Here is a 14,369-nt window from a genome sequence, read left to right as displayed (position 1 = left end):
GTCAGCACTGGGCCCTCAATACCTTCACCAAAACTCTCCCTTTTCAAAGTCTTAGAAATGAAGATCACAGCAAAAGATCAAAGGCAAAATTCATGAATAAATACGTTAAAGGTTTCTATTGCTTTAAACTCACATCAGCATTACGTTTGAAACTGAGCCATGTTGTTAAAACATGATTATTGTTCACTATTAAACTGTATTTAAAATCTATATATAAAAAGAACCCTGTCACGAGCAGAACACAGTGGAACTTCTTTTATCAGATTTTCTGACGCAATAGTAGCTTTCATCGCAACTGTTTCCAAAAACAAAACGAAAAATCCAACGACTGAATTTATAGACGTGAGCTTGTAGCGACACCACGTGGCGTTGACCTAGAATTGCATTTTATCATTGGTATTTCATTTGTTTCAGGTTATTACGGTGATTGACTAAATAACAAACTACACTGCAAAGCATTTTCTACACCTCATATTCCAAAAGAACACGATAATATTGTGATATTTTGAGGTTCAGTTATCACATCTAAAAACCTCTCTGCAATATACATAAGTGATATAAAGGTCATTTTGCGGAATAGTTTTTCAAAATTAACTATTATAACAAAGAAGGGTAAGACATGATTTCAATATTTGAAAGATCCATGTTTTTAATGTCAGAAACAGGCTATTTGCCAAATGCTTCTACAAATAATGATCCAACACTTACAGAAAAAGTATAAATGAAAGTTGCACATAGACACCTACACACCACAAGTCAAACAAATCCCAACATTGCCACTCATTCGGCACCTTTGAACAGTATAACCAGCTCCTTATCTAATGTAAAGTCGGTCAGATGAAGCCATTTTAAAACCCACAGACTGAAGATCGAACCTCTAGCCTTTGACCTCTGGACCATCCCTGTCATTCCCACAGGTGGTCTCCCTCAGAACCCCGCCACTTTCAGACAGATCTAAAGCAATTTGTAAGTAAATGACTCAGATATCTGGAGGCTCTCGCTGACACTTTCACACCTTCCGCGTTCTCCCTTGCATCCTCAGCAAATGGACAAACAGGACATGTGTTTGCAGCTGCACGTGTCTGTTGACTCTCGCAGCTTCTGACGACACTCTCAGGCAAGGTGCTAAAGGTGACACCCTGGTTCCTCCCGAGAAGATATCGCATGCTCATAGCTCGGATACCACTTTAAAATAACTTCCCCTCTGAGCGCACATGACGCCAAAACATGAATGAAAAGCACATTTATTGGAAAAACACATGACGTTGTCTTTACATATTTACATCAGTCTCATAAGTGCACTTCAAATTCGTATTTTTGGACGGCAGAGCATCTAGAGTGAAGTCAGCAGAAACTGTGGAAGATTTATTAATATGGGATTCATATTCAGTTCAGCCTTCTGATGGTTCCTGGTTTGTCCTTCCTTTGCTCAGGAGGCACAACAGTTGGGAGGAGGCAACCAACCAATTGGAATATGAGATGACTTCTAAGCAGAGATAGTGAATGAAGCGGTATATCAGGATTATGGAGTGGCTGTGACCACCTTAATCTCTGTCTCATTCATGTAATACTGTATGTATTCATTTACAGAGTGAGGAACTTTTCTTTTTCTTTCTTTTTTCTTGAAGGGTTGTACAGATCCTCCATGGATCAGGTGTCCTGATCTGCAATGATCACTTTGAAACCCTTGTTCAAGAGTCGAGTGGATGCTCCTGAAGATGACAATGATAGATAACAAACATGTACTTGGCGATGTATCACGTAAAATGTGGAATACTTCTGTGTCAGTGTCACTCAAAGTCACATCCTAGCAGCTCAATCCTCATGGTGATGGAACCCATCCAGCTCTTTGGGTTGATGCGAATGAAGCGTGAGAAAATGGGCGGGTAAATGTAGTTCTTTGCATGCTCATTGTTGTCCGTGTTTCCCCTGAAAATCTGGGAAGAAGCAACAGATTATTTCCCAGCTTGTGAAAGCATAGTTCCTGTATGAATTACTACGGGAATATTCGGCCCATTTTCAAACTTTAGCCAACTGCTTTCACAGCGTGAAATGAATACACAATCTATAAAGGTTACATGTGAAGTAAAAGTAGTACCTGAGTGGTTGGTAGACTCTTACCTTGGGTAGGTTTTCGTCCTCGTCGGTGTAATGGCTCCAGTGTAGACCATCATTGCTGTACTGCAAAGTGTAGGAGACCACGTACATCTCTTTCATCAAAGACTTTGCTCCCTGTGTAATGATGCCTGTGATCTTCTTAATTTCCGGTAGCTCCACCTGAAGCCACTGGTTCTGGTCATTATACTGCAGAGAGGCAGGCAAGAAGTGCCATTTAATAGTGTGATGTCGAGTCACATGGCAGAATGATGTGACTATTTAATATTGAGTGACCTAAAACAGAATATGAAAAACTACAAAGGAAAGTTAGAATAAAAACTGTATGACACAAACACAAGGTGGCAAAGTTCTACTCCAAGTCGGAGACAGATGACTGAGCTTCTGGCCACAGCTGTTCAACCAAGAAAATGTATCCGCAACATTGGAAGCTGTGAAGATAAACTAACCCCCCAGCCGCACCTGTAAAAGTGTCAATATAAGATCTAGACTCTCTTTTGTTTTACGAATGAAACCCTATCTAAACATATTACAAGAACTTTCCATGTTCATTTTACCTTCAATTTACCCTACAAGATCTATTACATTCAACCTTGCCTCGGTTTAACACTCAGGTTCTCTCTTGACGTGCACTATATCACTCACCCACCTTTCAAACAGATGGGTCTCGGTGGGGGAGTTGAAAAAAAAACCCAATGCTCTCAACGTTTACGGCCAAACAGAGTTCAGATTTCATACCCTTGCTTGCCACGCATTGACCGTTCCCTTCTTATTGAGACGTGCCAGGGAGGGTTTCCACGATTCCCAGTTCCAACTGCTGGCTGTGGAGCTGGCAGTGATGCGATGATCTTCTATCCGTCTGCTTTCCATTCCCAGAGGCACAGAGCAGCCTGACAAGGTAGATGGTTACAGTCCCAAACACACTCAGACCATCATTAATTCTGACTGTGGCCAACCATTTGTGCCCGTTGTCAGGACTCTGATCTGTGAACAACTCTCTGCACACTCTCAGTTATGACCCCGCTTGGTCTCCGGCCTCTTGATCGAAGTCTGCTTTTATAGTATGAACCTGCCATCTCCCTGCTCTGTCCATTTCTCCTCTCTCACAGTACATGGATCCACTCCTGAAATCTACCCTGAAATGTTACCCAACATCTAAGGCCCTGGATTCAATCTGTTGCCGTACACCACTCCAACTGCAGCTTACGACAATACGTTTTTTCCTATAAACATTTGTCATGACCATTGATTCTGAGTCTGCACCCCAATGTCACGACAGCAACTTACCGTCAAGCTCGCACCCGTAAAACTCCATCCTCACTGTCGCCTTGCTGTACCACTCAAAAGGGTGGAGTCTGACGAAACGGCCGATCAGTGGAGGAAAGAATGTGTTTGTCTTCGTTTCATAGGCTTCCTGGTTCCCCATAAAGACCTACTGACAGAAAGGCTATTCAGTGACTTCTGTGTTTGTTTTTGCAAACTCTATTAAAAGTTCGCCCACCTTTCTGAGGTGGTGGCTATCACCCTTGTAGTAGATCCACTTCCGTTTGTCGTTGCTGTAGGAGATGAAGTATTTGACTACGTACTGAGACTTGAACATCCACTTGGCACCCTGAGTTGCAACTTGGCTGATGACTACTGGTCTCTGGAAGTCCACCTGTAGCCACCAGTCCAGAATTTGTAGCTTGTCTTAACACCATGTTTTACATTGGTTAAAAAAGGCCATTCATTTAAAAGACAAGGGAATTCGACGGAGAAGCCACAGATTTGGTTTGGTTTCAAGGTGCAGTCCGTACCTGGATCCAGCTGTTGTTGTGCTCTGTGCTCCAGGCGTTGTATTTACCGTGATTGTTTAATCTGGCGAGTTGGGGCTCCCAGTAGCCTTCAAGAAAAGACAGTAGGGTCATTTTCAGGCTTCTCAGCTTGAGCGTCGCAGCAAATGTCGACCTCTGACCTCTAGTGTTTATGGCGGTGATCTGATCATCATTCACGCTGCCCAACTCCAGACCAAGTGGTCGGTAGCACTCTTCAGAGAAGTAGGAAATATGACTGACATATACACTCATTCATTCATTTTATACATCCTATACGTGTCACGTACCATTATCCAGAACCAGAAAGAGTGTCTGCATCCCCTTCTGCTGGTTGAACCCGATTTCAGATTCCAGTTGCCACAGGCCTGGCTTTGATGGGTACATCTCTAGCGTGGCAAAGCTACCTGTTAACAGACACAGTGTTAGAGAGACATGCTCTCAGTAGTAGGAATCAGGTTGATGATATTGTAAATGGTTTGTAAAACACATGTCGCTTTCAGTTTACCAGGCAGCAGCGGGTAAACAGCCTGTCTGTAGCTGGTTGTCTTCTTGTGGATGAAGGTCTGCCCGTGGAAGTGGACACTCTGAAAGTCCTTTGGAGAACCCATGTTGATCAAATGCCAGCGGACCAGTTGGTTGGTATACATCCTCAAGCCCTTCAAGCTATGGATAATTCCATTAATAGCTAGAGAAAAAAAAGACACACATTGACCATTGCCCGAGCAACATGTTGGAGTAAAAGGTCACAAATATATCAAAAAGGAATTGAGTGTACAGTGAAACTTAAGGTTCTCTCCGTGAAAGTCTCGCATTTTCCTTCGACTCTTCCTCCGTATCCGTTCACGGTTCATGTCGTAGTACCAGCTCTGTGACTCGTCGAAAGTCATGAACAGCAGCGTGAAGTCTCTCATGTCAGTGACCTGCTTGTCCAAAGTGCCTTTCCGACACACCAGCAATGGTCCGATCAAACCAGAGTGGATGTCCTTTTCCTAAAATGAAGCACACACCTCTTTCACTCGCTTGTTTTTTCTAAAAAAAAGATGATCTAAAGCTGCTTTAAGATGGATGACAAGACCTTCTTTTGATTGTTCAATGTAAAGCTGGATCAGGCATATAGGTGTGAAATGGGGAAGGAATGTGCGGGTAAAGAAACAAAGGGATCAAGCGTGGGAAGTTAGATTAAGTCAGGACTTGTCTCCACCAAAATCCTGTGAAATTTCCCTCAAGGCTTTAAGATACTCGGCGGCAAGGATTCATCAACATGAAAGCAAATGATCTGCGCTAAGATTTGGAGATAGAATGAAACAAAAAAGAGTTGTAAAAGGCTGTAAAAGTACTCACAGGATTGACACCGGAGTAGTACGCCCAGGTCCGACAGTCAGACTCATTGGAAGATGGCCCAACCTTTGAATTGGCCGTCCACACATAGGTGAAGGTAGTATTTGGTTTGACCTCATTGTCATACTGGTACCAGTATTTTGAGCCATCCTCGTAGGAGAGGCCCTCAGTCCTCTTGGTGTAAGAAACTCCATTAGGATGAATAGAGAATGGGCGGTTGGCATTGTTCCTGAAGACCACCTGCAATCACAAATAATATATGAAAAAAAAAATGTCAATGCTTCTCCCAATGCAAGTTTCCTACAGGCAGCAAAGTAGATAGGTGACACAACATAGGTATTACAATAGGTATAAAATATTCCGACCTTAATAGTCTGATCCACTTCAGCTTTGATGACTGGTCCCAGAATTCCAAGGTGCTCGTCCATCTCCCCTCTGATATCCGGAGATCTAAAGTTGCTGTCCAAATATCCACGGAAGATCACCTTGTTGAACACGGTTTCTCTGCTGTTTAGAGAATCTGACTTGTCTTGTCTCCTGTGACCACAATGTCGCTGTCAGAAAACCAGACCAATTTAATAGTTTATTTTCTCACTGCCTTTTCAACCTACCGTTGACCATAGCCGGCGTAATCCCACTCCACCTCTTCTGCAGAGATGTAGTAAGTCTTGTCATTTGGACCTGAACCTTGTAGGAGGTATTTGGTGGTCTCATCCAAGGAGAAATCCTTGATCTCTTCTTGACTGCTGTAGGGATCTTTGTAACTCACATACTCATATTCATCACCATTGACATTGTGCAAATCCACGTCCAGGTGATCTGGTTCCTCTCCTGGAATGTAGATTTCGTAGTCGCTGAAATCAGGCCGTGGCACAGCAATGACCAAAGGCAGGTTTAAAAGCTCCTCATTGTCCAACATCGGTTGTGTTGAAATGGGTCTTGAACCACGTGGCGTCATAATGGGATTGAATCCTCGAGGTGAGAATGGTTGGCCATTCTTGACCTGAGGCTTGTATTCCTTTTTCCTTTTTGTTTTCATGCCAAGACCCTTTAGTGGCCACTGTCTCAGGTTGATCTTCTTCATTTTTCGTTTTTTCATCGGCGCCCCCGAGGTTTTATTTCCAATGTACTTGATCAAGTCCTCAGGAATCATCATGGGTACCATTTCGTGGGTTCCTGTGTAAGGCCAGTTGTGATCCTTGACGTTGACAGAAGTTGTTTTTATAACTTCCGTTTGGTTTTCTTTCAGATATATAATCACTTCTTCTGAACTTTCTGTGAAACCATCTTCTTCTGAGAAGCTCTGGGCCAACTCATCGCTGGAATTGGAGACATTTTGGGTCAACAGTTCCTCAGTAAAATAGGCGACATCTTCTAAACTATTTGATTCTTCCATCGAAGAGTAATTTGACTGAAGTCTGTTCACTGAGGGTGTGAGCTTGAACTTTGTTTCATTGACCGTGTAACTGTCCCCTTTGGCATCTTGGATATAAGGCACTACATTATTGATAAGGTCTTCTGCGCCTGATGGTTCTTCATACGTGAAAACATCCCCTCTTGTGTGTTTTTCATCAGTCTGCTCCATACTATGTTTTGAGTCTGGCTTTGGGCTTGAGAGGGTCTGATTTATGAGCACTTGGGTGGGATTGGTTGGATCTTGTTCTGGTAGTCCTTGAGTTGGGAGGGTCAGATTGGTTGGCCCTTGAGTTGGGAGGGTCAGATTGGTTGTCTCTTGAGTTGGGAGGGTCAGATTGGTTGGCCCTTGAGTTGGGAGGGTCAGATTGGTTGGCCCTTGAGTTGGGAGGGTCAGATTGGTTGGCCCTTGAGTTGGGAGGGTCAGATTGATCAAATTGGTTGGCCCTTGAGTTGGGAGGGTCAAATTGGTTGGCCCTTGAGTTGGGAGGGTCAGATTGGTTGGCTCTTGGATGGGACTGGTTGTTTGTTGTTCGATGGTGACTTGTGTCAGCTGTTGTACTGCGAGAGTGAGACTTGTGTTCTCTTCTTTTGTCATCCTGGCATTTCTTTTCCCGTGCTTCTGTGATCCATCTAGTCTGGTCCCATTAGATGAATCGTTTCTTGGTGATGGAATTAAGTCATCTGTGTTCAGGGTAGTGTTATCGGGATCTTCAACAAGCACATCAATAAAATCGTAGTCCAGCATTGACAGATCTAACTTCTCCACATCGGAGTCACGAGATTTGTTCTTATGGGACCTGATACCTAACAGATCTGCGTACATGTCTGTATAAGTGTCGTCCTCTGTCGTGTCAAGGCTTGTCGAAACAGCTTTGTTCACCTCCATTGCGACCTCCTCTGATGTTGGAGGTGCCCACACTTCGAACTGCGGCTCATCGCCATCTTCATACTCGTACTGGTTTTCCCGGAAGCACTCGACATCTTGGAATTTCACTCGCATTCCTTTTGTGGATTCGTGGGAATTCAATGACGATACCAGCCACACTCCTAGTTATGAGAGAGAAATCAGAAAAGGCTCCATGATACGGTTATACATGAAACCACCATTGTTATCTGTCATCAGGTTTTGTGGTCTTCTGAGCGTTAATGTTTCACTCTTGGCCGAAAAAGTAGTTTCAAACTGAAATGAAGCGGCGGCTCTTTGTGGCCAAACATCTTACGATATGTCATGAGAATAATTCAAATGTCTTTCCTTAAAAACCCAGAGACTAACCAATATTTTCCATGTTCATAGCGATGGTCTCTCCAGTCATAGGATAGAGGCTGAGGAAGTCTTCTGTCCGTCCGTTTACTTCAAACGGGTGACCGTAGAATGTCGCCGTCTGAATGTAGTCCTGGGCTCCGATGCTGGACACGTGCCATGTGACAACCTCGCCGTAACAGAACCCAAGCAAGGGGCCGCTTTCATACACGTAACCGTTTATTGCTGTGGGATTCAAAAGTATTGGTCGGTGAATACTTGTATCTGTAGAGATGCAGAATCTCGGTGCATGCACTTACTGTGCATGACGTTCGACTTGTAGAACTCTGGATCCCCTTTGTTCACTCTTGATGGATCAGCAAACATTCGAATGTTCTCATCAAAGTACCAGCTCTTGTTCTCATCAAAGACAGCAAACATGGCGTGTTGCTCCTTGTCTGCTCTCAACTGTAGGAACGTTGAAACATGGCTTTTTCTACCGCTTCACTCAAGACTGTTGTAGCTGGTGTTGCGGGTAACACAGCTATGTGACCAGCGGTGAAACCTACCTGTACATTCTTTTTGTTGAGAGAGCGACTCTTACAGATGAGGATCGGTCCTATCAGTCCCGAGGCGATGTCCCGTGGTGCGTCAACAGCACTGTGATACATGCGGGTCAGACATCGAGAGTCTCCTTCCAGCGGTCTATCTTCCTCAATGACCCTCCAAAAATAGGTATGCGTCTCTCCCGGCTCTACACCATGAGTGTGGTTCCCTGTAAAAGTTTTAACATCAGAAATTTGCAGCTCCTGTACTACTGTATTTACTCAGTAGCTACCTCCAGCAGGGTAGTTTACTCCTTCGTCTGACTTTTCTATGGTCAGGCCATGCGGGTAGATGCTGTATGGTCTGGAGGCCTTGTTCTTGAAGACGATCTGCGAAGCAAAGCTTTTTGTTTAGAACAACAGCAGAAAAGGGATGAAGTTGAAATTTTCCCAGAATAAAAGCATTTGGAATGATATAAGAATTAGACAGTGAATAAAATATGGGAAATAAAAAGCAAAAAAATATTCATAATGGAAATAAAGTTACAATTCTGATCAAAATGCATGAATCATATAAAACAATAAGAGGTTTTTGTTACATTTAATGTTTTGTGGAAAAGAATGCTGGTGCTAGCCACAATACGGAAAAGTGTATTGAAAATTTGATATCAAAGTCAATAAAAATGTGTGACTCATGACAATAGAATGTTTTGTCGAAGCATTGTACCTCATTCTATGATCGTTTTTATTTCCTAATCTGTAATGCACTGCTGGGCAGAGAGGGTTTATTTAAAACCACCTAAACACCTCACCTTTATGACGTCTCGAACTTGGGCTCGGATCACCGGTCCCAGAATACCAAGCTCGCTCCGTCTTTGCTTGCTCTCCAGACGCTCTGTGAACGACTCGTTTTTATACAGCGTGTACACCACCTTCTTGTACACCTGTCCGATCCGAGTGGCCGACATGGTGAGAAACTGGGCCTCAAAGCTCCTGCAGAAATGTAAAGTGGTTGAGTTTTGAGCCCACGTCCATCTGTCTGGAGGTCCATCTCTGGCGTTGGATTTTCGGCTGCCTGTTTTGAAGGCAGCTCTTAAGTTCTTAAATGGTTTTTCACTGTTAAATAATTTCTCAAATATCGAATTTTTACACATATTTTTACACACATTGAGTATAATATTTTTCACATATTGAAATTTTGAATGAACTTTATTATTTTAAATGTACTATTTTCTCAATAAATACACTATTAAAACATTTTTTTTAAATCATCTTCAATTCATTTTTTTAATTTATCCGTGCAATTTTTAGGATTATATTATATCCCATTAGATTCGGATTGCCTGGTCTCTTTTCTGAGACTGTCATTCTTTTTATACATATTTCATTTTTACTCAATCGATCAGCAAAGTGTGTTTGCTTACGAGTCGATGTGTTTGGGTGGATTTGGCGCGTAGTTCCACAAAACTTCCTCGGCAGCTATGAAGTAGGTCCACTCTGAGCTGTCTCGTTTTTGGGCGATGGACAGGCTTCGCCGCGGCGCCGGGAATCCATCACATTTCTTCACATCCACAAATGCATGCATGCCAACTGCAGTGAAAGGTGTTGGTAAACGCTTGCTGGCCTTATGCTGCAGGCAGTCCGTTACCTTCCATGTGCTTGTTGATGTACGAGGATAAAAGCCAGCGGCCGGTGTACGCCGGCACCACCGAGGCTGTGGCGGTGGAGCCGCTGATGAGGCCCACCGAGGACACTTTATTGCCCATATGCTGCAGGACATGTCCACTGAGGTGGACTGAGAACAACTCAGGTTCTGAGCTCATTCCCAGAAGATGGATGCTGACAAAGGAGTGGGCACATAAAGTGATACCTGCACGGAACAGAGAGAATGAAAATTAGGAGCAGGTTTGCAAAAACGAGGCGTTGGAAGTGACCCATCTCTTACTATATTCTTAACTATCGGATGCAAGAGCAACTTTCCTGGCAATTCGGTCATGAGTCAGTTTCATCCACATAACAATGGATCTTCTGTGTTAGGAAGAGCTAGACTAAGGCGAGTTCAGTGGAGGGAGGTAGTCCAGCAAAGACAGGTCAAAGAGACGCCTTTAAGGTGAAGTGTTCCTAACATGTTCCTAAGGTTCTAACCCCTTTGGAGGAGGACATCACAGGCCTGGTTCAGCATTTCCACCATCTTTGCTGCTTTCAAAACCCTCCTTGAATAAGCAGAACCATACTTTCAATTCATTTCAGTTTGTTACATGTGAACTTTTTTTCCCAAAAAAGTATGCGAGTATGAACAGTTGCAACCTACTGAGTGAATATCAAGTCTCACCGGGCAAGGCTCCCTTTGTGTATCCGTTAATGGTGTGTTTGACGTGGTTGTCCAGAGGGTATCCTTTCGGCACCGTCTCACTCACTTTCTCATCAAAAACCCCAAAGAGAAACACTAACTCTTGGTCCACGCCCTTCTGTTGTCCTGTCGCATCCAGACTGCCTGCAGGACCAAAGTCAAATGAAACCCAGTCCTTCGTGGGGTCCATTGTACCATGAAAGAGCCTCACCATTCTTGCAAAGGAGCAAAGTGCCGATGAGACCGGAGTTGTACTCCTCCACCACGTTTCGGTGTGAGATGTACGTGTAGGTGAGGCAGGTCGAGTCGTTGATCTGTGGAGCAACTTCCGGAGTCACCTCCCAGTAGTAGACGTGTTCGCTGTTGGGCTGCACCAAGTCGTCTTCTTTCTCTTTCAGCGACGTGTTGTCAAAGTAGTGAGCTCCTGGAGCGACAGACATTTATAGATGAGAAATAGTTGTCAAATTATCTGACCTGAAATGACTTAACTGTTGGGTCAAAACCATTCAGAGGTGGTACGTGACCAGTTACTGTCAACAGTGGAAATGGGTGTCACGGTCTTTGGCCAGGAAGACTGATCAGTGCATGTGTTCTTGCTGACTGAATCTGACCTGGTGAAAACCTGAATATTGTTCACCCTGAGACTTAATATTGAAGAGTGAACTTCGCTGGAGGTGGCGTTGTTGCATCCTCATGTTTGCGTCTCCTCTCAGACTCTAAAATCCTAGACAAATTAAGTAGAATTTAGGACTAAAAGTTTGATTTCCTCAGACTGAGCCGCTCTTCCTGTTGGACTTCAGTACTGTCCGGCTTGTCCTGGTTAATCTTTCAGTCAAAGACAAACAGAGCTGTTTGTTGTGTTGGTCGACCTTGTGTAATTCTCAGACTGAGCAACATCATTGCTTGGGGCTGTCAGGTCTGTCGGTGGTGTCCTGCGCAGCTGAGTTAACAAACCTTCAGACTGCTTCCCGTAAGCGATGCCGTGTGGGTGGATGCTGTGCGGTCTGCTCGCCATGTTTCTGAAAGTGACGACGATGGTCTCCCCCAGCTCTGCGCGCAGCGTGGGGCCAAGCAGACCTGCAGGGAGAGACGTTGTATTAGAGCACAAGCAGGCGCTGGAACAAGACAGCTCCAATTCTGCTGACTCATCGCTGTCTCCATACACACTCTTGCCACTAACTGGAGCATTTTTTACGATGCTGCCGCCGTAGACAATAACAATCTCAGAAAAGTGTTGGACAGACTTTCCGTTTCTCAGTACGCAGGTTGTGACTCAGTTGTGTAACCATGCTGGCTATAAAAGAGTAGCAAATTTAGGCAAGTACACACATTAAATGGAACATGATATCACTTTAAGACTAGTAAACATGACAGCAGGAGCAAGTGAAATGGACATTTTAGTGAGTGTTGAGCTTTTCCCGAACAAATAGAGTCCATGGATGTAACTCCAGTTCTATGAGTACATGCAGAGCCCTCTATCGGACTTTTGCTATTGGTTTATCCTTTTGGAGGCATTGCCTCTGCCCTGAGAGATCTATATATACTATATATACAAGTCCTCCGATAGTGCGAATCCGCCCATTTGACAACCTCGCCATAACAGAAAACCCGCCTTCTCTGTAGAGAAGGTGGAGAAAATGATCATCATCCTTTTTGTGCAGTGGAAAAAAGCATTCCTGCCCTCCATACTACAAATCCCATAATGCACTTCTGCAGTTGAAGGCTAAATATATAGAAATTGAATTTTAGATGGAATAATTAATAGAAAAGCTTAAAAATTGAGAGACAAATATAAGTGGTTCCACCAGTAGTGGTTTTAGCTGCAGCCTCTCAGAAGCAAAGTTGGTTGCAGGTTTCCCATTAGGCTTGAGGCAAACCTGTTTTCTGTTCAGCGTATGTGTGTTATGTGGGTTTCCTGTGGGCACTCTGGTTTCCTCCCACAGACTAGAAATGGTTTATGGATGACTGAATTGTCACCAATAAAATGAGAATTATGAAAACTTTTTTCCCCATCAGGCTTTACAAAGCACCACTAAGTTAGAAACAAGCAGAATTCAAAGATTATGTTATGTGTGAAAACAGCTGAGAACATTGCACTTCATTAAAAATATTCTGCAATACTGTATATAAAAGTACGAAATATTCTTTTTATTCATTCTACATTTTTAGTTTTTCAGAACTAGATATGACGGTCTGACATATGAAGCTCCACTTTTATTATGATTTATTTTTTTCATTTTTTTGTGGCATATTCTTGAGTTTGTGACTTACACGGATGCAAATAAATGAAAATAAATACATCGATAACATAATAACAATCATTTAAACATATTTCTTCAGCCATATTATCCTGTTGGAACTTGCTCATTTAAAAATACTTCTAGTAATGTAATTTTTTTTTTAACAGTCAGGCATCCTTAAAATGTTGTGAAATTCATTCTGCTTCAGAAGGCTAAACTCAACTTCACATCTGCTCCAACAACAGATAATGATTTTCTCCTTTGGTTACTCATATCTGGTTTTTCACTCTGTGTCTTGTCCTGCCAGCCACGTTGATAATGACGTGATGACTGTTCATGTGTCACTGAGAAGATGAGGTGTTACATGAAGTCACATATTTTCATCACATCACTGGGGAACCAGACAATGATGCGCTTCTATTAAGACCATATTATGGTTATTACTGAGGTAACAAAATAGTTAAAAAGGGTGTTGGTTTCCAGGTGCAGCTAATAAGAAAACCAACAATCTCATGTTCCCTATCTGGACTTTGGGTGTTACATGAACACAGCAATTTTACCATCAGGGAAGATAATAATTCCAGGTGAATAAGAATAAATTTGTAGAAAATATGATCTAATTTTCCGCCCTGGATTATAAAGCACCGAACAATATTAAAGATGACCTTTCACTGACTTGTCTGAGAACCATGGGACACTCCATTAGACACCGCCTTTATGAAAGAAACGTTTTACCCTGGGTTATTATATCGTGACTGGTGCGACATGCCCTCATGACAGTCCTACTCACCTAACCAGGGGGGATGTGCCTTGGCCTGTCGGAAGCCTTTCTCATACTCCCGAAAGACCACCTTCTTGTAAGTGAACCTGAGACAAAGTGGAAAACAACCAATATTACACAGCTTACGGGAAGAGGAGCTCGCCGTACACTCTATATCAACAAGATAAGAACTGGCAACCAAACGCTCGACATGAGACAGCTGGGAACATCTACGCAGCCAGCAGAGAGTTCAAATCTTCATAGAAGGGCAAAAGGAAATAAAAATCTACCTGTCGTCCACATGGCCTGGGTAGTTCCAGTCAATCTCAACGGCTGCTATGTAGTAGTGTCTCTCCGTGGGTTTGTCGTCCGCGGTGACATGCAGGATGGCTTGAAGAAGCAGGAGGGGAAGGAGAAGCTGAGCTCCAGGCCAGGAGCGGAGCCTCATATCTGAGATTGATCCTCCAGAGGAGTCCAGTCTGTTCTTCCACAAGAGCAGTTGTGATGTGATGCAGAGGTCTGCGCCAAGCTTTATCTACCACACACACACA

General features: G+C 43.4%; 1 protein-coding gene across 1 annotated transcript; it reads right to left on the bottom strand.

Moving 5' to 3' along the window:
• Positions 1-1,228: 1,228 nt before the first annotated feature.
• On the bottom strand, positions 1,229-14,369 carry f5 (coagulation factor V). The gene is made up of 25 exons (XM_053876570.1): positions 14,109-14,369; positions 13,849-13,925; positions 11,773-11,895; positions 11,030-11,242; positions 10,801-10,962; positions 10,117-10,338; positions 9,893-10,058; positions 9,281-9,461; positions 8,762-8,858; positions 8,493-8,698; positions 8,244-8,391; positions 7,957-8,169; positions 5,879-7,730; positions 5,633-5,804; positions 5,271-5,507; positions 4,705-4,918; positions 4,435-4,614; positions 4,217-4,333; positions 4,070-4,141; positions 3,912-3,997; positions 3,617-3,772; positions 3,403-3,547; positions 2,854-3,005; positions 2,122-2,304; positions 1,229-1,937 (listed from the first exon to the last, which is right to left on the bottom strand). The coding sequence occupies exons 1-25, from the start codon at positions 14,264-14,266 to the stop codon at positions 1,791-1,793; spliced, it is 5,679 nt and encodes a 1,892-aa protein (XP_053732545.1). The 5' UTR covers positions 14,267-14,369; the 3' UTR covers positions 1,229-1,790.

The sequence above is a fragment of the Synchiropus splendidus genome, chromosome 10 (assembly GCF_027744825.2).
Source record: "Synchiropus splendidus isolate RoL2022-P1 chromosome 10, RoL_Sspl_1.0, whole genome shotgun sequence".
In the NCBI taxonomy this organism is placed as follows: Eukaryota; Metazoa; Chordata; class Actinopteri; order Syngnathiformes; family Callionymidae; genus Synchiropus; species Synchiropus splendidus.
Note: the sequence above shows the minus strand (reverse complement) of the source record. Positions and strands in the feature narration are given on the sequence as shown.

Bases quoted from the DNA above. Each gene is read 5' to 3' on its own strand.
- f5 (XM_053876570.1), bottom strand. From the start codon at position 14,266: ATGAGGCTCCGCTCCTGGCCTGGAGCTCAGCTTCTCCTTCCCCTCCTG. The intron at 11,243-11,772 runs GTTTGTTAACTC...CTGTCGCTCCAG, and splicing joins TTACGGGAAGCAGTCTGAAG to GAGCTCACTACTTTGACAAC. The intron at 10,059-10,116 runs GTAACGGACTGC...CTTTCACTGCAG, and splicing joins CATCAACAAGCACATGGAAG to TTGGCATGCATGCATTTGTG.